Source organism: Malus domestica, chromosome 02 (genome assembly GCF_042453785.1).
Source record: "Malus domestica chromosome 02, GDT2T_hap1".
NCBI classification, from domain to species: domain Eukaryota; kingdom Viridiplantae; phylum Streptophyta; class Magnoliopsida; order Rosales; family Rosaceae; genus Malus; species Malus domestica.
The window spans coordinates 36,704,886-36,731,353 of record NC_091662.1 but is presented as its reverse complement, the minus strand read 5'-3'; the positions used below and the strand labels follow the sequence as shown (position 1 = coordinate 36,731,353).

General features: G+C 37.5%; 2 protein-coding genes, 1 long non-coding RNA gene and 1 pseudogene across 6 annotated transcripts; all 4 read right to left on the bottom strand.

Moving 5' to 3' along the window:
• Window positions 1-47: 47 nt before the first annotated feature.
• LOC103442228 (large ribosomal subunit protein eL6x-like) lies at window positions 48-25,265 on the bottom strand. Of its 4 annotated transcripts, none has more exons than XM_070817953.1 (5): window positions 25,216-25,265; window positions 2,072-2,329; window positions 1,124-1,230; window positions 491-672; window positions 48-378 (listed from the first exon to the last, which is right to left on the bottom strand). In XM_070817953.1, the coding sequence occupies exons 2-5, from the start codon at window positions 2,326-2,328 to the stop codon at window positions 223-225; spliced, it is 702 nt and encodes a 233-aa protein (XP_070674054.1). In that variant the 5' UTR covers window position 2,329; window positions 25,216-25,265; the 3' UTR covers window positions 48-222. The 4 variants fall into 4 exon arrangements, with proteins under 4 accessions (XP_070674054.1, XP_070674052.1, XP_070674053.1 ...); XM_070817951.1 differs by lacking the exon at window positions 25,216-25,265 and adding an exon at window positions 6,310-6,359 and having other exon boundaries at window positions 2,072-2,339; XM_070817952.1 differs by lacking the exon at window positions 25,216-25,265 and adding an exon at window positions 6,302-6,352.
• LOC139193982 (protein FAR1-RELATED SEQUENCE 5-like) lies at window positions 2,908-6,298 on the bottom strand. The gene is made up of 4 exons (XM_070817950.1): window positions 5,678-6,298; window positions 3,617-4,845; window positions 3,402-3,527; window positions 2,908-3,324 (listed from the first exon to the last, which is right to left on the bottom strand). Exons 1-4 carry the CDS (start codon window positions 5,709-5,711, stop codon window positions 3,181-3,183), a joined length of 1,533 nt encoding a protein of 510 aa, XP_070674051.1. The 5' UTR covers window positions 5,712-6,298; the 3' UTR covers window positions 2,908-3,180.
• LOC108170618 (uncharacterized) lies at window positions 11,463-12,545 on the bottom strand. Its single transcript, XR_011574997.1, has 2 exons — window positions 12,416-12,545; window positions 11,463-12,336 (listed from the first exon to the last, which is right to left on the bottom strand). It is a non-coding gene; the product is annotated as an uncharacterized lncRNA (long non-coding RNA).
• On the bottom strand, window positions 22,753-25,340 carry LOC139193983 (large ribosomal subunit protein eL6x-like; annotated as a pseudogene).
• Between the last annotated feature and the right edge of the window lie 1,128 nt (window positions 25,341-26,468).

The window sequence follows — 26,468 nt, the reverse complement described above, 5'->3', positions numbered from 1 at the left end:
CCACTTCCCCGAAATACTGAAAGAAAACATCGCATAAACTTTCCCAATTGCACAATACGCCTATCTTTAATTAAAAATAAATAAATAAATAAAGAACTCCGCACAACACATGATCTGAAGTAACATCTTTTTTTACAAATAAAACTTAAAAAGAGTATAACCACTAAGATCGAGTTCAAACACAAACCGAATGTTTGTAGGATATACTTTTCGGCTTCGTCTCTAGAAAACAAGCTCGTGAGGCTTCATGCCTTGCTTGAGAGAAAACCTTGCAGCCAAATATTCCTTCATATCTGCAATTGTATCGATGCATTCAATCAAGGGTGTATCAACAGCCTTCTGGTCTTCTTTTCTCACCTGGGGAATTACATTTTTGTCCTACAATTTGAACAACGAAATCAGAGGTTAGAAGACAACAACAAAAAAACTGCCAAATGAATGACCGTCTACAGTATTCCCTCAAAATACCAAAAAGATAAAATGACCCAACCTCGGTCTCCACTTCAAGGAATTCGCCTTCTCCCTTCTTCTTTTTCTTCTGGACTTCCTTTGCAAAATACTTGTCATCAAACTTATCCACATTAACCCCAGAGATGTCAATCTTAGTTGAAGTTCCAATCACGTAAGACTGGTTCACACGTCTTAGAGGAACACCGTTAATTTTGAATGGTCCTGTAATGAAAACAACAGTCCGAAACACTCCAATAGTGACACAAGGCACAGAGGATATGTAGGGGGGAGAGAGAGCGAGAGAGAGAGAGAAGGGGTGGGGGTGGGGGAAGAACACTAATAGAAACTACACTTCCCAATCACCAACAAGCACAGCCCAAGTGGCTATCTTAAAGTTACGCTCAAACACTCTTAACAAAATTAATTACTTCAATCACACAATGTAAATAATGACCTATTTCCATGTGCTAAATAGCCACCGCTCCATCAAATTACAACAACTACAAGTTCATGACCACGTTTTCCTTTGTAATATATTTTCATTTAATATTAATAATACAGATTAAAACACAGAACAATTGACACGAGGAATAAGAACAAAGAAATCAACCAAGCCAATTCGGTAATGAAGAACTGAAACAGATGAAACATGTAAGGGAGATCAAGAACTTACCAGTGACCAAAAGCAAGCCAGATGAAAGCTGCTTCAGAAACACAACCCTCTTGCCCATGAACCTCCCGGCAAGAATGATCAACACGGTACCAGGAGTAATGCTAGCCCTACACGGTATAAAGAAAGAAAACACCTAACCATTATTAGAGATCCAGAGAAGAAAACACATAAAAGGTTACCACAACTCAAAAACTTATATGAGATTATACAAACCAATTCAATTCAAAGTAAACACCGAAAGTGAAAAAGATAAAACACATTTCCATCTTGCAGTTTGTGCATGTTAGGTCACAAAAACAGAAAAACAATAAAAAAAAACCAAACAAAGTGATCCAATTATTACTCTCCATCTTGTTACTTCTACTCTATATATCTTCACTCTATCCCCGTGATAGAAATGGAGTGTTGAAAATCATAAACAGAGCCCCAATACGACAATGTTAGACCGCATACACGCACATTCATACATCACATCTCAACATTTTCCAATTTTCAGGTAACAATCTTATTGCAGAGCAATAATACCCATGTGTACCCACCCATATGCCCCATCTGTGCTTGCAAAATCCCACATATTTCTCACTTTCGACCTTTTTTTTTTTCTCTCATAAAAATAAAACCTCACTACCTAAAACTACATGCACGATTGAGAAAACAATAGTCATTCAAAAAATATACAAATTAGAACGCGTTTGAGAAGTGGTTTTCCAGAATTCACTAGCATTTTTACTGAGATTGGTTCCAAAAACATTTTGGGCCATTAGATAGATAAAAAAGTCACAGAATTCAGACAATAATCACACAAAAGCTAATATTTTTTCAGAATCCAAACACACTAAGGCGACAATTCAACACATTTTTGTCGTCAATCAAGGGCCAGAAAGAAATACACGCATACACATAATCTATAGATATGAAGATGATTGAGAAACAGTGAAAGATAGAGACCTGAGCTTTGTGGGCTTGGCCTTGCGCTTGTTGACCAGAGGCTTCTTAACATCGTCGGCGGGGTAAAACTTAGGGGGCTTGACTGCCGGGGCGACGGCGGCAGCTTTCTTATCGTGGCGGGGGAAAACGCCGCCGTTAATGGCCTTGATAGCCCAAAGTCCTCGCTTGTGGTACATCATGGATCTCGAGTATTTTCCAATCCCTCTAATCAGATCTGGGTTTCTGACCACCCCTGCAATACTCGGCTCCGGCGCCATCCCTAACGGACCTGGATTGTCTGCCCTCTTAGTTACCATCCCCTTCCATACCCTCCTACTTTCCTAGCCATTGATTTCATCTAATGCTCCATATTTTGCCACCTCACCAACAGCTCAAAAACATCTTTAAAGCCTCCCGCCTCTTCCACGTTTCCTAATCTTCACGTAGTGCCTTTCCGATTGCTGCCTTTCCCGTCACCTCCTTCTGATTCGCCTGATTTCTCTAATCTTCCCAGGTCAATTTATGTTAATTTTCTTTGCTTGGCCAATTCGCCTAATTGGGTGGATCGGGTGCGGTGAGTAATCTAATGGCTTTGAAGAATTCCTGGAAAAGTGGTGCGCGTGTGCGGACGATATACCTGGTGAAAATACAGAGATTATGAGGACTCTTCCAACGGAAACACAGAGATTATGAGGACTCTTCCAAAACGTCTTTAAAGCCTAATTTTTCTCCCTTTTTCTGTTGCCTTTCCCGCCCCCTCCTCCTATCTGCTTTTAAGATGCCTTTGTTTCTGATAAGTATTTTACATTGCTCTGTTTTATATCATGTTTTGATGCTAAGACAAAAGTAAGAGTGCCTTGGTTGGAAAATGAGTTTTCATGTACTTACATGCTTCCATTACAAGCAGAACTTTTCTGCATATTCAAAATTACACACAAAAAATGAGTTTTCATGGCAGTACATGCTTCCATTATAAGCATAGAATCTAGAGCATTCCAAATTACACACAAAAAATTTGTTTTGCAGAAACTAGAGATTCAAAATTACACACAAAAATCTGTAGATTCAAAAAATGAGTTTTCATGCCAGTATTTGCGGTTCTGCAATAACAGTAAGTTGGCTTCCTCTCTTCATCTCCAGTGGTCACCGCTTACATTCAAATCTTGGTGTGCAACGGAATAACCAGTGGGATTTGTTTGGAGTAGCTCTTGAAATGTACTATACTGAGGTTCTTCATATGTCATCCATGGCATGTATTTAAGCATGTCATGTCCCTGTGACTATGAAAATTGCATAAATAACTAATAAACATAATATAAAAAAGAATATAAGGAGGTTAATTACCACTCACCGAATTCAAAGTATTCACCACTGGAAAAGGTCCCCTTGGTTCAGCCATCACGGGAGCACAAAAAAAGGGTGGAGGAGAAGCAATATAACATCCCGCTGCAACGGTCTCCTTTGGAACACAAGTTTCCTTTAAGATGTCACAACTCACAATATAGATAAATAAACCATATGACTTAGTTTACTGCTATTATAATTTTTAGAAAATTAAAACTTTACCTTTGATAAATGGGAGTTAGATGATCGCTTCCTTTTGGCTATAGCTTCTTCCAAACAACTCTTGAGTCGTCTTCTTCCCCGACAAGTCTCTCTCTTCTTTAATCCTTTTGCTTGGACAACAGTGGCATTATTCAAGTTGGGAACATCATTAGAATGGTTTAGAGCCATAATGGGGGCAGAATCCTCACCCTCATCTTCTGTTTTACCATTAATTTGTAAACTGAGCTTGTCTTCAGTCAATTTACCCAACTTATGTGCACAGCTAAGAGCTATTTCATATGTTTCATCACCTTCTGCAGCCCTGGACGAGATCTGAGTAAATGCGTGGCACAAGGACCTAAATCGAGAGCTCTGTTGCAATCTAGGATCAACTTGGATTTCCTTCCCATGCATGTTTTGTATGCTCTCAACCCTAGCTTTTTTAGTCCACCTTTTCAAAATATATTGACTAGGGATCTCCAAGGTGTCCATTACCTCTCTAAGGATTTTTATGGCATGACTACACAAAATACCTTTTATCTCAAACAATCTGCAACTGCAACAGATTATGTTTGAATCTCTCTCCCTCCTCACATGTCGTTCCATAAAAGCACCGTAAGGTGGAAAAACTGTGTACACAACAACTTCACCATCATCAACGGTACTTTTTATTCTTAAATCAAGAGATTCCCCATATTGTTCTTGAAATTCCTCAAATATTGCTTTCGTGTAAGTATCACCTGCTTGTTTGACCATCATAGCTGGAACTTTCACTTGTGCATTCTTATAACACAATTTATTTTCAGCTTGGTACTCCTTATACCTCTGATCATCAAGTACTCTCTCAAAATGCATGAAAAATTGTACCACATTATAGTCAGACTGTAAATACTCTTTTAACCTACCATTGAAGCTCTTACTAATTCCCGTAGTTGTCATTCCTGCAGACCATGCCATCTTTACATACGCCTTAGCCCATTTTTTTCTCAACTTCTTTATTCCTTTCAACCACTCTAATGCTTTCCCCTGCACATTATGTTTCACAAGCATTTCATCCCAAGCCACTAAAAACTCATCCTCATCCTCATATTCATCAATGAACATTTTTAGGACTTCTCTAACTCCACTGTTACCCTTGAATACACAATTAACATTCTTTAGTGCATTTTGCATCATATGCCACAAGCAAAGCCTATGATATGTATCAGGCATCACATGTGGAATGGCATTCATCATAGCAGCATCTTGGTCTGTAAAAATGGTTTTGGGAGCCTTGTTGGACATTGCTACCAAAAAAGTTTCAAATAACCAAATAAACGAGGGAGCAGTTTCATCGTACATCAATGCTGCCCCAAAAACTACAATTTCTCGATGATGATTCAAGCCAGAAAACACAGCAAACAGACGACCTGCTAAATTAGTTTTATAGGTAGTGTCAAATGAAACAACATCTCCAAAATGACCATAGTCACTTAGCATTTTAGCATCCGCCTAGAATATATTGGTTATTTGCTCTTCATTATCCAATTGTACGGCATAAAAAAATGAAGGATTTTCAACTGTCTTACCTTAAAAATATCTCAACAAGCTTCCTGCTTCACCATACACCATTTTTCTTTGCCTTCTAGACAAAAGATAGTTCTTTTGATCAACCCTTGTATAACCAAGAGATTCCCTTCCTCCAACATGCTTAGCCATCAACTCATAAGATTCCCGAAGTGGGATACCAGATTCTTCTGCCAAGTCTAACTCAGCAGCCTGAGAGTCTGATATTTTTCGCTGAGATGGTAGCATATATGCACACTCTGGTTTCTGAAAAACCTTCCATTAGATCTATTCAACTTAATAACCATTTTAGCATGACAACCTGTCCGTGTCTCTGCCCTTGGCTTCTTTATCTTGTAATCCCGCTTATCTTGGAGCGGAAAACCCTCCTTACTACAAGCAAAAATTCTTGAAGTGACTTCATTAGTTTTCTTATTCTTGTAGTGACGATCTTTTCTAATACTAAATCCCACTTTTCGTCCGTAGGCATTGTATAAATTATAGGCTGCTTCTTGCGAATCAAACTTCATACCACACCTCGGTGTACAATCGAATTCGTTCGAGTCATCATTGTTGATATTATTTGCTTCTTCAGAATCAATCATTTTCAATCAGATCTGCAGTATAGAAAAAGGTATGGTACATAAAAAAATCAACATTTCAAAGTTGTTTCTTTACGGAGGTTGTGGGCAATCTAGAACAAATCCCTCTCCAGATTTTCAAAAATCAACATTTCAACATTAAACATCCCATTAATCTCTCTTGTTCTCAATTACTCTAGAAGAACAAATAATGGGACACATTAAATCAGAAAAAGAGGACCCCAACATGTTATAAAAAAGAAAATCCAAATCCAATAGCAAAAACAAGCAAAGAAAATTAACATAAACTGACCTGGGAAGATTAGAGAAATCAGGTGAATCGGAAGGAGGTGACGAGAAAGGCAGCAATCGGAAAGGCACTACGGGAAAGGTAGCAGAAAAGTGGAAGAGGCGAGAGAGTGAAGATTAGGAAAAGTGGAAGAGGCGGGAGGCTTTAAAGATGTTTTTGAGCTGTTGGTGAGGTGGCAAAATATGGAGCATTAGATGAAATCAATGGCTAGAAAAGTAGGAGGGTATGGAAGGGGATGGTAACTAAGAGGGCAGACAATCCAGGTCCATCGCTAACACCCGAGGTGAAGGTAAAGATTCTCTTCCTATCAGTCGCTCGCCGTCTACGAAAGGCTCAGCCACAAAACACACTGGGGAAGAAGGTTGGGTACAGAATTTATCAAATATAACCAAAAATTAACCCTTACTATTTGAAAAAATAACCATTTTGAGAATCATCTAATGAAGTATAGTCTATCTTTTCTACTTCTTATAAAACTAGCCAAAATTGAAGTTAAAAAGACTTAATTACCCCTATGTCAAAACTCTCTCTTTCTTCTCCTACCTCTGGAGCTCTAGTGTATGTTTCTTTAAATCTTCATCTCTATTCCAATTGTTGAAATAGAACCAAGATCAAACGCATAATTGCTGGTTTTTGTGTTGATGTTAAATTTGTTGTTAGGTTTCTTGGGTGGCAATGGAACATCAGAGTACATCACTCTCAAACACCCACTCTTTGGAACCGACCTTCTATGTCAAAACACTCCCGGTATTGTTCATTTTTAACGAAAAACCACATTTTTACCTTTAACTGACACTATTCACTATACCTTTAAAAAGGGTTTTCATTAAAAGAGAAGTTTTTTTGGACTTTTCATTAGTTTTTCATTTATTTAATTGTATGAATTGCGGGTTAATTAATTTGTTCCTTTTGTGGACCAAGAATGTAAAAGGTATGGATCTGGGAATTTTTTTTTTTTTTTTTTTTTAACGAATTGAAGAATACAAAAGGCATGGTTTTAGCAAGTTGTATTGGAACACTATCGGAGAAAAAGATAAGGAAAGGTATTCATGCATTAGTGTTTAATATTGATCAAATAGTACATGAATTGTGTGGCAAGTATGCTGGGAACTGGGAAGAGAAACACATATGGAATTTGGGGATGCAAGGATTGTGGAAAAACTGAAGCTAGCACTGCTAGTTCTTAAACCGTTAAAGAGCAAAAGAGGAGGATTTTAGTAATTAAGGGTATATTCGTACTTTCATTCAATTTTTTGTTATAATTATCAACAATTTATAAAAATGGTTATAATTCTATATAGGGACCAATATTTCCCCGAATACCAGGATAGGCATGTGCTGGCCGACACCCAAAGGTGACGAAAGCCATTTATTGAGTGCAATTGCTTAAAACAAGGAATATATAAGGGTTATAAATATAAAAGAATAAATAATATGCACTTAAGGAACATATTTAGAGCATACAACTAACTAGAACACTAAAGGAAATAATATAAAATTATATAAACAAAGGAATGGGTCCTACACCGAGAGGACTCGAAGATACCGAAGCGGAAGTGCCTGGATTGCCGGGATTGTAGGCCTCGATTCTAAATCCTGAAGGGGGCGCAAAACAAACATGAGTGGACCAATTTGATATAAATATAATAAAACAGTTATCAACATACTAACCCCCAGGTTTATGAAAACAAATATATAATGATGAACATAGGTTTTCCGAAACCTAGCATGATGTGCAGCATCTCAAATCATAACTCATATATAATAATCACTAGTGAATTGTCCGATAACCCCCAGGCCCCATACCAGCTCCCCGTCTCTGAGCAGACAGTCAGAGAAAAATACACTTTAGGCCCCATGCCGGCTCCCCGTCCCTGTGCTAAATAGCCAGAGAAAACACACTCCAGGCCCTATGCCAACACCAAACCGTCGCCCGGGACGGACCGGAATCTATCCCTACGTCCCGTAGCGGAAAGGACCACTAGGTAAGTACAAAACCATTGAACATATATATATTGAAAAACAACTTCATAGTATGAAGTCATCCATCATCTATACTATAAAGAGATGTTCGAAACATATTCTAAATATCATATCATCATCCATCGGATATTCTACAAGAACATGGGTTATAGGAAAAATAGTAATAATTCAAAGTAGTTTCAGTAAGCATGTTATCTCAAAGCGTTTCATAAAACGTAATCATTAAATCATGTCTTTCATGTATGCATTTCTACTATTAAAACATGCTTTTGAAGGGGTCCACTCACAGTACTTAGCCGCCGAAAAGCCACGCAAACTAACGAACAAGAAAACGTCACCAATAATTGCCCCTAAGCACATAAAGGGTCCAATTAATAAAACTCTATTTTAACAATTTGAATTTGGGAAAACGGACTTCAAAAACGGGTCCAGGACGTCGAAATTATCCTATGAGGGGTCTTGGACGAAACCCCGAAAAGTCAACTCAATAAGAACTCTGACGGTTGACTAGGTCAACAGTCAAAGTCAACTGGTCAAGGTCAAAGTCAGATTGGGCTTGGATTGGGTTGGGCTAAAAGGCCTTAAGGATTTTGGGTTTTATTAAAGATTAAAGGGTTTGAAAAAGGGCTGAAAGCCCACTTTATAATTGGCCCAAGGCCTTATTTCCTAAAACAGAAAATAAAATTAAATAAAAACCTTAAAAAGGTTTTTGGGTTGGGCTAGAGGGCTACGGGCCCTAATCCTAATGGCCCGAAGGCTTTAAGGTCCTAAACAACTAACAAATAAATAAAAACAACAAATAAAAAGATTGGGCTAGGGCTTAAGCAAAACGGGCTTAAGGCCTATGGGTTTGACAAATGGCCCAAAGGGTCTGGTGCTTCTACACGGCTTGAAAGGCCTGGTTTCGCCGGAGAACACCGGAGCTTCAATAGCTCCGGGCGACCACCACACACAACCCTATACCCCGATCCAGGTACCAAAACGAAGAGCAAGACAAAGGGAGTATTTTTATACCTTCCTTTCGTCGTGGAATGGCCAGAGATGGCCTGAAACTCCCCCGACACCCTCGGCTTGCTGGAAATGGGTGTCCCTACACCCTCATTCGATTTCGTCCTAAAACCTCCAAATTTACGAAATAAAACTCAATTAAATCACAACCCACAAGATTCAAGGACGAAAAAGAGATAATTAGGGGCTCACCTAACCGGAGATTGAAAAATCTCGCCGGAGTCCCTTTTCCGGTTTCTGGGGTCGCGGGAACGAAAGGGAGAAAGAGAGAGAGAGCAGGACGAGATGGTGAATGGCAATGGGTCTTCCTCGCGTACGCGTGCGCGATGGTGTGCGTGTGTGTGTTGCGGTGCAGAGAAGAGAGATAGGAGTGAGAGCCGAGAGGGAGAGACAGGAAGACAGAAAAGAAGAAGAATGAGGAGGGTTCACGGGGGGATAGAGAGAGAAGAGAGAAGAGTGAAGGGGGGGGGTGCTGCCACGTGGCAGCTTGAGGGAGAAAGAATCAAATGTTAAATTTTCAGATTGGGTAGATAAAATGGGACCAAATTGATATATTTAAAATGTTTTGGGGTAATTACATACATATATTTTTATAAATAGGGGGTGGGTGTTACACTTTTTCTTGAAGCATGTACTACCATTTTTATTTTCTCTAACAAATTAATAATTTGACAAATGATCGTGGTGTTATTGTCTCCAAAGCAGTGCATTAATATAAGAAACATGTTCATAATACTCATAAAAAATGCTCAAGATAATTACATACTTTTCATAATGTCATAATAATCCCAATATAATTCCACAAAATGATTCTTAAGAAGTTGAAAAACATAACACCCTCAACCTTACTCAGCCATCATAAATGAAAATAGGTTTAGTTACAAGATTCCAACCAAACAAGGAAGGGCCATGGAAAGTGTAGTTGATCTCCACGTGTCATGTGCGTTTCGAGCAGAATATTTGTGCTCTTGTTTTGATAACTAAAACCTTATTTTGCTTGTGTTTGGTTAAGTGGAACGCCCATATTTTGTAATCGAGATTCTATGGGTTATATACCCTATGGATGGTAAAATCTCTTATGTTTTCCAACTTCTCAAGGATCATTTTGTGGAATTGCATTGGGATTATTATGACATTATGAAAAGTATGTAATTATCTTGAGCATTTTTTGTGAGTATTATGAACAGGTTTCTTATATTAATGCACTGCTTTGGAAACAATAACACCATGAACATTTGTCAAATTATTAATTTGTTAGAGAAAAATAAAAATGGTAGTACATGCTTCAAGAAAAGACTAACTTTGCTACTTATGAAGACAATAACATCATATGGCATTTCCCATGCATAGGAATGAGAGGGAAAAATAAAATTGAGGATAGGAATTAGCGCGAAAAAATAGAGGGAAAATTTTGTTTTTTATTTATTTTCAGTTCTTTAATTATTTTTAAGAGTGAAATGACTTAACTACCCTCACATGTTGTGCACATTGTCTCACTTAACAGAAATATGGATGAAATATATGAAAAACTAACGGTGGGGGGCAAATCGGCTAAAAAAATTAGTTTGAGTCCTTAATTTTCCAATAGAAAAGTTCAGGGGGAAAATCGAAAGCTAAGTGAAAGTTCAAAGGGTAAATCGACAGTTTACTATATTTTCTTCTTCTTTTTTTGGTTCCTTTTTCAAACGAAAAACAAAGGTTTCTCTCAATTTTATATTTTAATAAAATAATCAAAGAAACACATTTCTTCATATATGTAATATAGCACGAAAATATAAATACTAAAAGGACCTTTTCATAATTCCAAGCTGCCCTTCAAGGACGATATTGCAATTGTACTAGCTTTTTACAGTATTGAGAAAAGGCAGAAATGTTGAGCAAGACCAAAATTAAGGAAATTAACCAACAAAATTCTCATGCTAATTAATTAGGTTTTACCACACAAAGAGATGATTAAGAACATTATAAAGAGTAAACAGATTAAGCACAAAGTAAAATTTTGCTGCAAGAATGGCAGCAACAAGAGCTCTCGCTAAAGTGTTTTGTGGGAACCATTCGAGAAAGAAAGGTTTTTTTTTTTTATTATCTATTAAAAAAAATTGAGAGATACATTTGTTCTTCGTTTAGAAAAGAAATGAAAAAGGAAAAAACATATTAGTGAAAGCAACTCTTGATTATTGCAAAAGAAGTCTTTTAGTTAGTGTAGATAATATTGTTTTGTTAAAAAAAAATAGTTATTCATATAAACTGAAGCTATTTATGTCTATGTATGTTTAATTTGGATGTCTTTGAAAGTTTTTATAAGAACTGATATTTTTTAAATTAAGGGTTAATTTTTTGTTATATTTGATAAATACCAGTTGGGTTACTCATTACATGAAATGACCATTTTGGTAAGGTTCACCATTTTACTTTTTTTTTTTTTTTTTGAACAAAGATATTAGGTACACGGGAAGGGGACAATAATTATCATACGTAATTTAAGTTTACATATGTTTCACATTGATGCTAAACGGAAAGACAGTAAAAGTGCTTTTGAGCCTTTTGTTGCATTGGAAGCGGTTTTTGTATGAACAACAAGAGTCTGGGGGGTACCTTGCTAAACTAATATCACCAAAACAGGCAGCCATGTCACTCTCCAACAGAATGTTACTGGGATTTGAATTACAATGAACTATTGGCACGTGAGACTGGTTGTGCAAATAATCCACACTACACGCTACATTGATGGCAATGTTTACTCTCTGAATAAGATTCAGATTCTTCTTCAGATTGGTTGGCTTGTCTACGGTTTGAACTGAAATATGCAGCCATTCTTCTAGGCTCCCATTCATCTTGAACTCACAAACCAGAGCTTTGAAATCGTATCCTTGAAAATCGATTTTGAACATGCTGTCAATAGTTTGACAAGATTTCTCTGCCAAATGCTTTTCAACTGCCACTTGAGCAGAAAAAATGTTTGTAGAGTTGCTAGATGATACCTTTGGCTTTATAAATCATTGTATTGACCACAGAGTCGTATATGTTAGGCGAATCCATTGCCATGAATAACATGGGAACTGATACCGTATTGTGGATTTCAAAATTTCCCACAAGACCTACAATGTCAACAAAGTCCCCAACAAATTGTCGAGGAATATAGAATACCTCGGAGCTACATATAACAAGACTCCGCTCCTGTGTGATGCTCTCCTTGTAATTGACTTACAAATGAAATGCATGGTGCCGACAACGTTCTTTACCGTATTTGCTTGTTTTGACAACCATTCCAAGTCTTTACCGTAGATTGAGGATGTAGTCCAAGACTGAGGCACCTGCAAAAGAGAGAGTGAACGAATGATCAGTCAGCGTTGGTTTACAGTCCAGGGCATTGTGCTCGGGATTTCACATTACCTCGTCACTGATCACAGCTTAGTCTTGCGTGCTTGCAGTAAATTCCAGTAGTTGAGAATGGTATGGTCCTGGAGGAACAAGAATCCTTCTGCCCTTTTAAGCCTGTCAAATATCTTGGGGAGATACCTGCATGCCATTTGTGAATTGTGAGGGCAGCACAACATACATTATTGTTAAATTATGGCCAAACAACAATTACTTTCGGCTATTAAAAAAAGGAAAAGAAAAAACTTTTGGTTATAAAATTATAAAGACATCATGATGAGGAGGCATCATGATGATGTTTTTTCTTCTTTTGTGGTTTTTTATTAGCCGAAAGTGATGGCTTGGTTTAAATAATAAGTCATTGTTTTGTTTCGGTAGATAGAGAAGAAAAGGAGAGCTCAATTTCAGTTTTGAGCAGAAGAGAGAAGAGAGCTGCAGAGAAAATGAGTGCAAGCTGCAGAGCATCAGAAAATTAGAAAGGGTGCAACAACCCTTTGTTGAAAAGAAGAAGAATGTGCTCTTCTTTTTTATTAGCAATCATCCATCATAGTTATTGTTGTAATAGCTTTGAGCTATATGTGTAGAGAAGAAATTATTCAGTATATTTTCTTCTCTATTTGTTTCTTTGGTGTGTGAGAGCTATTGGGTGTATTGGGTTATTTGGGTTGTGAGATTGCCAACACTTTGTAAACTCCCATTTGGTTGATAGTGGATTATTGGGTGAGCTCCTACTGCTCCGAGGACGTACTCCAGTTACACTGACTGTGGAGGAACCTCGTTAAAATCTTGGTGTTATTTTCTATATTGTTCTTGCATTTTCATTTGATAAATTTCCTGTGGGTTAGATTGAGTTGGTTCCATAAGGTTTGGTGCTATCCTAGCACAACAATTATAAAATTGGAGATTAAAAGTGAATCGAGTGATCAAAGACACAGACAAACACCTGATTACACACGCAAAGGACAAAAAAAAATCAATGCAGTGTGGTCTTAACCAAAACAGAAAACCTATGAATATGTGCGGAAGTTGGCAACAGTGACGAAGAAACAACGGCATAACTAGTAACTTGTATACTTGGTCCAATGTAGCTCTCTACAGCTAAGTCTTGTTTACAACTGTCCTCGAAAATCACCACAGATTCAAATACCTTCCATAGAGAAATCTCCGCTCCAACGCAGTTCGTTCCATAGGCCACAGAAAGCAGATCTTGAAGCCAAGCTGCAGTGAACTTCACCTCCTTCTCGGTCCAAAACCCTTCTTTCGCCATCAAATAACTGAATTCCAAGTTATTATCAAACAACCTAATCTTAGTAGATCTCCAAGTGACCAGGAACTTAATCAAGCAACCCACATTTACGTGAAGATCCTTCTCTTCCGTAAATGAGTATATGCTTCAGTCTTATCATATCTATATACAGTTGGAGGACAAAAAACAACATAGCCACCAATCTCCAACAATATTCTTTGTGCCTCATAAACCCTCATCAGAACTACAACGAGATGAAGTTTGCCACTCGTTGTGACAGAAAGGCAGGTCTGACATGATACCTTTTTTTCCGCATCATCTTCTTAGTTGTATAGAATAGGGAAAGTTGTTGACATATGTTTCAGGAATGATACGGAGAAGATTAGCGTAATCTTTGCACAAGGATGACACATTTAGACCGAGAATATATAAGGGTTACAAAACAGAATGAACCAATTACCGAGTATCTAGCTAGAGATGGAAGTTGTCCCGGGCGAGTCTTGCACGCGTCATGTCAAAACTGATAGCTAATAGATTGGATATCTGGTAAATCATGCTTTGTAACGTATAACGATTGATAAGTTTTAAATTTTTGAGCTTTATGTGTGGAACAAACGTAGACAGCAGTATAGGAAGAGAGTGGTTTTCATGTTCTATGCAATTTAATATTTCGCCCCGGTGCTGATGTTTTGGAATTGTTCCCGTGGCTTTTCCTTGATCTTATCCCCAAGAAAACTTCACCCTTTTAACTCCAGTGATAAAGAAACCGGACGTTGGTACGATGCTCAAGTCCTTGAAACAGTTGGATTGAGCTTTCGCATTACAATTCCGGAATTCTTAGGATCCCCTTGAGGAATTTGCAGCATCTAAAGCTTCATATTATGGATCGAGCGGTGCAATTACCAAAAGTTGAGGAAACCTCTCTAACTTCTCCTATCCATGTCGAGACTGACTTGTGTTATAGATTATCTGTTGACAACCTCGAGTGCGGGACAGTGATGATATTGTCACTTTGGAACCTCCCTCAATATTGATGGAGCTGACCTTGCAATGGTGTGTTCAGAAAGGATTGAAAAGTTTGATGAACTTTGAGTGCTTAGCTGAGTTGCATTGTCTGGCTTATCCGCCTTTATTCCCTCTCTAGCTATTGTAAAAATTTACTTCTCTTGCTGTGATAGACTTTGATTATAAATAACTTTGATTTGGAAACACCGAATTGGCTTATAAATGTCAGCAGCCTTGTATCTGTAAGCCTAAGCTATCCCAATTTGTCCAGAATGATTCCGCTTGGTTCCGGTGAGCTACCAAGCACGGAAATGATGTATCTTTCCAAGAATGCAAAATCTTACAGCAAGTTGGCTCACAGCATCATTTGGAGATGGTCTTAGTAATATTACCCCTAATTCACATCAATTGTAGCTTATTTGCGTCTTTGGACCCAGTCAATGGAATGAGATCAATTCTAGATCTTTGCGGGGCTTGCGGACTGAGAGACTTAGACCATTCAAGAGAGGGAGAAAGAGATTCGGACCAATTAAGTTTTGAATTGTTGCAAAGTGAGACATATGATGAGCTAATAGAGGCCATAACATTAAAATTGAGTGGTATAGATCTTTTATCAAACGAAGTTTTACCATAACATTGGAACCAATATGTAATTGATTCAATTATGGATTCATGAATAATCATCGATTCGGTCGGTACATAATAATCTATAATTTTTTCTTCTATATGAAGAATGGATAATGTATGATGAAGTCTCAACAAGAATATAATTTTTTTTTAATTATAATTAACATAACATGAATAAATAAACACGAATTAACAAGCTATTTTGAATCTCTATATTCAAGTAACGTGACAAAATAAATTCAACAATTTCACATTTCTTAGAGTACCAATAACTCATAAGAAATTTTATCTGCGGACTCCGGATAAAGAGATCCACTACCACCCAAGACTAAACAAAGCAAACCTGAAACTGAGATTCAAGAGCACGCTACATAATGCACACGAAAATGGATTGTGAAATTCAGAATTCCGCACCCACCTGCATGTGCCAAAAGAAAATTTATTTCCAATCAAAAAGCAAATTTCTACAATTCCATCAGTTCAAGAAACATTCTTCTTCGTATTTTCTCCCACATTTTAATTATATTACTAGTCGAAATTATTTCAAAGAGAAGAAGTAGAAATGATTATACATTGTGACGAAGCTGATTGACAATTTTTTGAAGGTGTTACGGTTCAGTGTTTCCATCTGGCTCCGTCTGAAGGCACAACATTTTCTTCCCCTTCCCCTGCTCCTTCCACCTCCATTGTCATTGTTGATGAAGAATTCTGTAAAATTGAGATTTTTGGGGATTATAGTTGGGAGGCACCCTATTATTTTTGTTCCTGTTGCAGTCCATCCTCCACAAATAGGGGTGTCACGATTAAGTGGTTCCCTACAACCCCAATGTCGACGGATCAAAATTGCTTTTGAAGCTGGAGCCAAAGCCCTTGGAGATGTTTTAGCTTATATACTTCACAAGCGAAGCGATTGGACACTAGGGAATGGAGCTTACAACCTTCCTTTTTTTTTTTTTTTCGGTAAACTGAGAATTTTCAAAAGATGTCAGAACATACAGAGAAAGCCTACAACGAGGCAAGCAAGGCTAACAAATAAAACAGTGTAGAGGGGTACAAGACGGGGGACACTGCAACCAATGCAAAGGTGTCGCCCCCTACACTGACAAAATAAAATCTAACAAGGTAAGTCATCATTGTTCAGCACATTCACCAACGAAGATGGGGGTCGATCAACCCAAATGACATCACACATCTCCAAATTGTTTGTTGACACGAGATTTCGCCGCTATATTGGCTGATTTTGGAACCCAAGAACAGCGACAGTCCTGAAAAGACTCACCCATCTCCTTGACTTCCACCAAGATCGGAAAGGCCTCCCAAGAACCATCCTCCATCGAAACAGCAAGGCACGAAATAGATTCCAGGGAGTCAGACTCAAATACAATCGAGCTAAGACCCAAAGAAGAAACCATCTCGCACCCCCAAAGCAGCGCATAGGCCTCAGCCGCGGCGACATTCGGAGCCACAATGGAGTATTTTGCCGCTGCAACAAAATTTCCTTCCGCAGTCCTCACCACAACCCCAACAAACCCAGTTTTGTTCAACCTCGACCAGCATGCATCGACATTTGCCTTATAAAAAGGAGCAGTTGGAGGAGACCATCCGAGGTCCTGCCCGTAGCCAAAATCCCAGTATCATTCAGATTACCCCGCGCATCAGCGAATTCCCCCAAGGAGTTCGAGATTGTCCCAATAACTTTTGTGGGCTTGATGGGCACCTGGTTGAAAACAAACTAACACCGGGATTTCCAGATATGCCAGCAAGAGAATCCCACAAATGCTCGCACCCAATTGCAGTTCGCATTTGAACCCAGGTTAGAGGAAAAAACAGCTTGCAGCCACTGCACCCAATTTGTACTACCATCTCTGATCACTTGATAATTTAGTGCCCCACCAAGCCAAATGGTAGCAACCCAAGGGCATAGGAGAAGAAGATGTTCGATTGTTTCCTCATGGCAACAACAGATTGGGCAAATAGGGGTGGTAGAGGAACGCCTTCTGTATAAAGCAGCCATAGTTGCAATCGCTTCTTCGGAAAGCATAAAGTCAATAGAGAGACAATCATCTGCCCATCAGGCTTTCTCTAGTGAGCAATGGACCAAAAACAGTTGGATCAATTGGTCTCACAGGAGCCAACAGTTTTCTTTTGTATCCAAGACCAGTACAAGAAAATCAAACCCAAATACAGTATCTATCTGCCAGCCATCAGTGACTATGGACGGGGCGGGTGAGCTTACTCAAAGACATACGTACAGACTAGAGTGCTGAAACTCAAAGCAAGTAAAGACGAAAGCAACAGCCCAAGACTAGATAATCCAACACCTTCCTCGCCATCAGCAAGATTATGGGGTGGAAGGAGGTGAACCATGACAGCCCTGGATTATTGCCATGCATCAGCTGTCGTGCGGGCACTTTTCAGCCTCGTGTTCAACCGGCACCATACAGTTAAGACAATAAATCGGAGCAGCATACCTCCCATAGCGGCCGTCATGTATTTCATAGCCCTTGCCAACCTTAGTTACTTTGTCTGGGACAAATTTCAGGTCAGGGCATAAATCAGTCCAGTGCCCAAACACATTGCAAATTCGACAAGGGTCTGTGAAGGAAAGTTCTACCAATTCTGACTGCAATGCTCGTTCTCTTCTTTTCTGCAATGCTCGTTCTCATCTTGAACTCAAAAACTTCACCCTTTTAACTCCAGTGATAAAGAAACTGGAAGTTGGTATGATGCTCAAGTCCTTGAAACCGTTGGATTGAGCTTTCGCATTACAATTCCTGAATTCTTAGGATCCCCTTGAGGAATTTGCAGCATCTAAAGTTGTCATATTATGGATCGAGTGGTGCAATTACCACAAGTTGAGGAAACTTCTTCTCTCCATGTCGTGATTGACTTGTGTTATAGATTATCTGCCTTTATTCCCTCTCTCGCTACTGTAAAAATTTACTTCTTTTGCTGTGATAGACTGATTATAAATAACTTTGATTTGGAAACACCAAATTGGCTTATAAATGTCAGCAGCCTTGTATCTGTAAGCCTAAGCTATTCCGATTTGTCCATAAAGATTCCGCTTGGTTCCGGTGAGCTACCAAGCATGGAAATGATGGATCTTTCCAAGAATGCAAAATCTTACAGCAAGTTGGTTCACCAACCAAGCTTCCAATAACTTGCACGGCAAAACTTGGATGAAGAATTTATTAATTTTCGTTGTTTATTTTGGAAATGTAGATTTTTCTCATCATGGATGAAAAATTGGGAGAGAAGCTTGCAGACGAGACTGGCACTGTCCTTGTTGCAATGCTTCTTTCTTCTAGTGTTGTCATGGGTGGACATGCTAGGGCCACCTCTGTGACTGATTATACAAGTAATTTTTTCTTATTTATTTGTTTTCTTGAAAGTTTGTTTATACATTGTATTTAATCATTTTCTAGTTAAACATCCTGAATGCAAACTCTTTGAAATTAGGAAAAATCCGCCTATACTTGCGTCTTGGAGCTATAGTTCTTCGGCAGGGTAGTATTTATGATCTATTTAAAAAGGAATGCAAGAAATCAAACCATTCATCAACTTCTAGAGGATGGTACATTACATTTGAAGGAAATTGACCAGAAGTTTGATGTATAGTGTTTTGTGTGCTCAATTGTGAATGGGGCATGACATGCTATTTTATTTCTTCTTCGATTTCTATTGTTTATGATTGTAATTTTTAATTTATGGTTTTTTTCATTTGTATATGTTTTCTGTTTTGTAGGAGCCAATAGGCTATCTTATAAGTAGATTTTGTGATATTAAGCATGATAAAGGTTGTAAGGGTAAATTTAAGTCTAGTGCTAAGTGCAAATGTGAAGGGTTTCTTGTTGATTGCCATTATAAGCTATTGGAAATAAGGGTGCATTGCATAGGCAGCGGTAACAAATCTGCGTATACTAGTTTGAAGAAGGATTTCCAGGGAAGAAAAAATTACGGACAATTTACGTATGAGGGGGACATTGAAGGATTTCAATTTTTTAATGTCCCACTCATCTGTAAATCGTCGATAATTCTTTCTTCCCTTGAAATCCTTTTTCAAACTAGTATACGCAGATTTATTACCGCTGTCTATGCAATGCACCCCTATTCCCGGTGGTTTATAATGGCAATCAACATGAAACTCTTCACATTTGCACTTAGCACTAGACCCAAATTTACCCTTACAACCTTTATCATGCTTAATATCACAAAATCTACTTATAAGATAGCCTATTGGCTCCTACAAAACATATACAAATAAAATAAAATCATCAACAATAGAAATCGAAGAAGAAATAAAATAGCATGTCATACCCCATTCACAACTGAGCACACAAAACATTGTACATCAAACTTTTGGTCAATTTCCTTCAAATGTAATGTAACATACTCCAGAAGTTGATGAATGGTTTGATTTCTTGCATTCCTTTTTAATTAGATCATAAAGTACTACCCTACCGAAGAACTATAGCTTCAAGACGCAAGTATAGGCGGACTTTTCCTAATTTCAAAGAGTTTGCATTCAGGATGTTTAACTAGAAAATGAGAAAAAATGATTAAATACAATTTATAAACAAAATTTCAAAGAGTTTCCTTTTTAGGTATGATTTTTCTTTTTGTTTACATTTTTTTTAAATTCTTATAAATCCACAATTTATTCTGTTTTATTTTTTGGTTGATTGTTATCGTATTTTGGTCTGGGAATTAATTTTATTTGGTATTTTTTTCTAGGTTGCCAATATGTTAAATGCAACAGCCATTTGGGCTTTGACTTTTATTCGGCTTGGCCCAATTTTCAAACCATTTGTTCATGGCCCGCCAACACGTACAATTCCACAAAGCCAAAATCAAAACCCTTGTTCAATTTGCGACTGCTCTCCCTTGCTTGATGAGAGTCGGAGCTTAAATTTGTATCACAATTCCAAACCCTAGGACAGGAGAGGCAGAGCTTAAATTTACATTAGAGCCATTTCTTTGTCGTCGTTATATTCATCCGCTCAATCCTTGGCATTGATTTTGCATCCTCTGGTATGTTATTAATCGACATTTGGTTTTCTTTTTCTGCATTCATTCTTCTCCCTGTTTTCAGTTTCTTTTCCTAATTTCAATAATTTTCGTTGTTTATTTTGGAAATGTAGATTGTTCTCATCATTGATGAAAAATTGGGAGAGAAGGTTGCAGACGGGACTGACACTATACTTGTTGCAATGCTTCTTCCTTCTGGTGTTGCCATGGAGATGCTAGGGTCACCTCTATTACTGATTCTATGAGTAATTTTCTCTTATTTATTTGTTTTCTTGAAATTTTGTTTAATCATTTTCTAGTTAAACATCCTGAATGCAAACTCTTTGAAATTAGGAAAAGTCCGCCTATACTTGCGTCTTGGAGCTATAGTTCTTCGGTAGGGTAGTACTTTATGATCTAATTAAAAAGGAATGCAGGAAATCAAACCATTCATCAACTTCTGGAGGATGGTACATTACATTTGAAGGAAATTGACCAGAAGTTTGATGTACAGTATTTTGTGTGCTCAGTTGTGAATGGGGTATGACATGCTATTTTATTTCTTCTTCGATTTCTATTGTTGATTGTAATTTTATTTGTATATGTTTTGTAGGAGCCAATAGGCTATCTTATAAGTAGATTTTGTGATATTAAGCATGATAAAGGTTGTAAGGGTAAATTTAGGTCTAGTGCTAAGTGCAAATGTGAAGGGTTTCATGTTGATTGTCATTATAAACCACCGGGAATAGGGGTGCATTGCATAGGCAGCGGTAATAAATCTGCGTATACTAGTTTGAAAAAGGATTTCAAGAGAAGAAAGAATTATCGACGATTTACAGATGAGTGGGACATTAAAAATTTGAAACCCTTGAAATCCTTCAATGTCCCCCTCATACGTAAATTGTCAGTAATTTTTTCTCCCCTCGAAATCTTTCTTCAAACTAGTATACGCAGATTTGTTACTGCTGCCTATGCAATGCACCCTTATTTCCAATAGCTTATAATGGCAATCAACATGAAACCCTTCACATTTGCACTTAGCACTAGACCTAAATTTACCCTTACAACCTTTATCATGCTTAATATCACAAAATCTACTTATAAGATAGCCTATTGGCTCCTACAAAACATATACAAATAAAATTACAATCATCAACAATAGAAATCGAAGAAGAAATAAAATAGCATGTCATACCCCATTCACAACTGAGCACACAAAACATTGTATATCAAACTTCTGGTCAATTTCCTTCAAATGTAATGTAACATACTCCAGAAGTTGATGAATGGTTTGATTTCTTGCATTCTTTTTTAATTAGATCATAAAGTACTACCCTACCGAAGAACTATAGCTCCAAGACGCAAGTATAGGCAGACTTTTCCTAATTTCAAAGAGTTTGCATTCAGGATGTTTAACTAGAAAATGAGAAAAAATGATTAAATACAATTTATAAACAAAATTTCAAGAAACAAGAAAACAAATAAATAAGAGATAATTACTCATAGAATCAGTAATAGTGGTTACCCTAGCTGTCAACACCAGAAGGAAGAAGCATTGCAACAAGTACAGTGTCAGTCCTATCTGCAACCTTCTCTCCCAATTTAACATCCAATTTTTCATCAATGATGAGAACAATCTAAATTTCCAAAATAAACAACGAAAATTATTCAAATTAGGAAAAGAAACTGAAAACAGGGAGAAGAATGAATGCAGAAAAAGAAAACCAAATGTCGATTAATAACATACCAGAGGATGCAAAATCAATGCCAAGGATTGAGCGGATGAATATAACGACGGCAAAGAAATGGCTCTAAATGTAAATTTAAGCTCTGCCTCTACTGACCTAGGGTTTGGAATTGTGATACAAATTTAAGCTCCGACTCTCATCAAGCAAGGGAGAGCAGAAGCAAATAGTCGCAAATTGAACAAGGGTTTTGATTTTGGATTTGTGAAATTGTACATGTTGGCGGGCCATGAACAAATGGTTCGAAAATTGGGCCAAGCCGAATGAAAGGCAAAGCCCAAATGGCTGTTGCATTTAACATATTGGCAACCTAGAAAAAAATACCAAATAAAATTAATTCCCAGACCAAAATAAAATAACAATCAACCAAAAAATAAAACAGAATAAATTGTGGATTTATAAGAATTTAAAAAAAATGTAAACAAAAAGAAAAATCATACCTAAATTTTGAAATCTGCAATTAGCACTTTTGAAAATATTCTGTGGCAAAGCAATTGGGGAAGTGATAGCAAAACAAAATAGTTCAAGAAAGGGCGGGGGGTTTTGATTTCGTATTTGTGAAATTCTATTTGCGGGCAGACCAGGAACAAAAGGTTAAAAATGGGCCAAGCAAAGGCCAAATCACTGTAAAATTTACCATAATGACAACCTAGAACAAATCAAACAAAGTAATTCCCAGAAAAAATAAGAATCATAAATAATAAATAAATAAATAAAAATAAAAACCAGATTAAATTGTAGATTGATAAGAATTAAAAATTTAAAAACAAAATTATGTGTACCTATAGATTTCGAAAGTTAACGGAATTGAAATAATTTGCACACTTGAAAATCATGTGGGCCATAACAATTGCGGAGTTGATAGATGTACAAACTTGAGGAAATATAGAATAATCAGACCTGAGAAAGAAATAAAGCACATGAAATTCTCCAGATCTGTGAATTAGCAAACTTGAATTCATGAGGTAAAATGGAATAAAAAGATCTGAAAAAGAAGTATTGAACTTCAATTTTTCCGATCTGCTTATTTCATGATACAACATGATTTGCCTATTCTCGAGTAACATCTTGTTTTACAAAATAAAACTTAAAAGAGTATAACCACTAAGATCGAGTTCAAACACAAACCGAATGTTTGTAGGATATACTTTTCTGCTTCGTCTCTAGAAAACAAGCTCGTGAAGCTTCATGCCTTGCTTGAGAGAAAACCTTGCAGCCAAATATTCCTTCATATCTGCAATTGTATTGATGCATTCAATCAAGGGTGTATCAACAGCCTTCTGGTCTTCTTTTCTCACCTGGGGAATTACATTTTTGTCCTACAATTTGAACAAAGAAATCAGAGGTTAGAAGACAACAACAAAAATACTGCCTAATGAATGACCATCTACAGTATTCCCTCAAAATACAAAAAAGATCAAATGACCCAACCTCCATCTCCACTTCAAGGAATTCACCTTCTCCCTTCTTCTTTTTCTTCTGGACTTCCTTTGCAAAATACTTGTCATCAAACTTATCCACATTAACCCCAGAGATGTCAATCTTAGTTGAAGTTCCAATCACGTAAGACTGGTTCACACGCCTTTGAGGAACACCGTTAATCTTGAATGGTCCTGTAATGACAACAACAGCCCAAAACACTCCAATACAGTGACACAAGGCACAGAGGATATATAAGAGGGGGGGGGGGGGGGGGGGAAGAACACTCAATAGAAACTGCACTTCCCAATCAACAAGAAGCACAGCCCAAGTGGCTGTCTTAAAGTTATGCTCAAGCACAACACTAACAAAATTAATCGCTTCAATCACACAACGTAAATAATGACCTATTTCCATGTGCTAAATACTAATAGCCACCGCTCCATCAAACTACAAGTTCATGACCACGTTTTCCTTTGTAATATTTTTGTATTTAATATTAATAATACAGATTAAACCGCAGAACAATTGACACGAGGAATAAGAACAAAGAAATCAACCAAGCCAATTCGGTAATGAAGAACGGAAACAGGTGAAACAACATGTAAGGAGAACAAGAACTTACCAGTGACCAAAAGCAAGCCAGATGAAAGCTGCTTCAGAAACACAACCCTCTTCCCCATGAACCCGGCAAGAATGATCAACATGGCACCAGGAGTAATGCTAGCCCTGCACGATTATTAGATATCCACTGAAGAAAACGCATAAAAGGTTACCACAACTCAAAAACTTATATGAGATTATACAAACAACATTTCCATCTTGCAGTTTGTGCATGTTAGCTCAAAAAAAAAAAAAAAACAAACAAACAAACAAACAAAGTGATCCAATTATTACTCTCCATGTTGTAACTTCTACTCTATGTATCTTCACTTTATCCTCGTGATTGAAATGGAGTGTTGAAAATCATAAATAGAACCCCAATACGACAATGTTAGACCGCATACACGCACATTCATACATCACATTTCAACATTTTCCACTTTTCAGGTGCCAATCTTAATGCAAAGCAATAATACCCATGCGTACCCACTCATATGCCCCATCTGTGCTTGCAAAATCCCACCTATTTCTCACTTTCGACCTTTTTTTTTTTTGTATTTTCTCGCATAAAAATGAAACCTCACTCCCTAAAACTACATACACGATTGAGAAAACAATAGTCATTCAAAAAATATACATATTAGAATGCGTTTGAGAAGTGGTTTTCCAGAATTCACTAGCATTTTTCCTGAGATTGGTTCCAAAAACATTTTGGGCCATTAGATAGATAAAAAAGTCACAGAATTCAGACAATAATCACACAAGAGCTAATATTTTCTCAGAATCCAAACACACTAAGGCGACAATTCAACACATTTTTGTCGTCAATCAAGGGCCAGAAAGAAATACACACGTACACATAATCTATAGATATGAAGATGATTGAGAAACAGTGTAAAGATAGGGACCTGAGCCTTGTGAGCTTGGCCCTTGTTGACGAGAGGCTTCTTGACATCGTCGGCGGGGTAAAACTTAGGGGGCTTGACTGCCGGGGCGTCGGCGGCTGCTTTCTTATCGTGGCGGGGGAAAGCGCCGCCGTTAATGGCCTTGATAGCCCAAAGTCATCGCTTGTGGTACATCATGGACCTCGAGTATTTGCCACCCCTCTAATCAGATCTGGGTTTCTGACCACCACTGCAATGCTCGGCTCCGGCGCCATCGCTAACACACGGAGGTGAAGGTGAAGATTCTCTCTCTTCTACCAGTCGCTCGCCGTCTACGAAAGGCTCGGCCACAAAACACACTGGGGAAGAAGGTTGGGGTAGAGAATTTATCAAATTACTTTAGTCTAAAAGAGGGATTTCAACTGCACCATTCAAATTTAGACCCGAATTTCACTCTATTTACGTCCATGCCATTGGTTCATAATAATGGGCTTTGTGTGTTTGGTTGCTATCAATTTACTTGAGTCACCGTCACGGACAGAGAGCAGGGCTGGCCTGCAGACAGGGCCGGTCCAAAGATTTTTGAGGCTCGGGGCGACGTAAAAAAAAATGTCCTAACTTCATGTTAGAAAATTATTTATTTTCACACATAAAACATCTAAAAAATTATGCTTCGAAAAACACTTCAAACTCAATAATTTAGAAACACAGAAAAATTAATTTATTTTGTATTGAGAGAGGGAAGCAAAAAAAACTTCGGGCTTACAAGTAGATAGATGATGAGTTTTGTTTTCCATTTGAACTTTGAATGTGTTTTTGAATAAATCGTGAGGTGTTTTTTTCTTATTTACTAACCTTGTCAATATGGGACTAAAAAATAATGATGTTTTCGAGTCTTACTAAATTAAACATTTTGATGACACGTCATATAATTTGCAAATTTGGTCTACGTATTATTCTTTATTGAAGATTAGACTTGAATTAAAACGAATATTTAAAAATAACAACACACATAGCTACTAGATAGTAACTAAAAATAAATTACCAACCAAACAAAAATTTGTAAAATTTGAAAAGAATAAACATGCACATAGCATTTCGAACTTAGGACCTCTTGTTAATTTTAAACAACAAAAATCATTGTTTCTAATTAAACTTCTTGATCCTTTAACCAAATTTTCTAAATTTATACTCTTATAAAAAGAAATTTGTAAAAAAAGGGAAAGTAAATAAGCACACATGGTGTTTTGAACCCAAGACCTCCTTATTATTTTCAAATGACAAACCACCACTTCTAGTTAAATTTCTGTGTCTTTGAATCAAATTTTATAAATTTATACTCTTATAAAAACATATATAAATATACCGCCCTAATAATTTTGGTGCCCCTAATTTTTTTAGGCCCTGGACGGTCGCCCCTCCTGCACTGGGCCTGGGCCGGCCCTGCCTGCAGATGGCAGAGAGAAGAGCAGGGCTGACCTGCAGGGATGGCAGAGAGAAGAGGAGAGAGGGAAGAGTCGTGTGGTTTG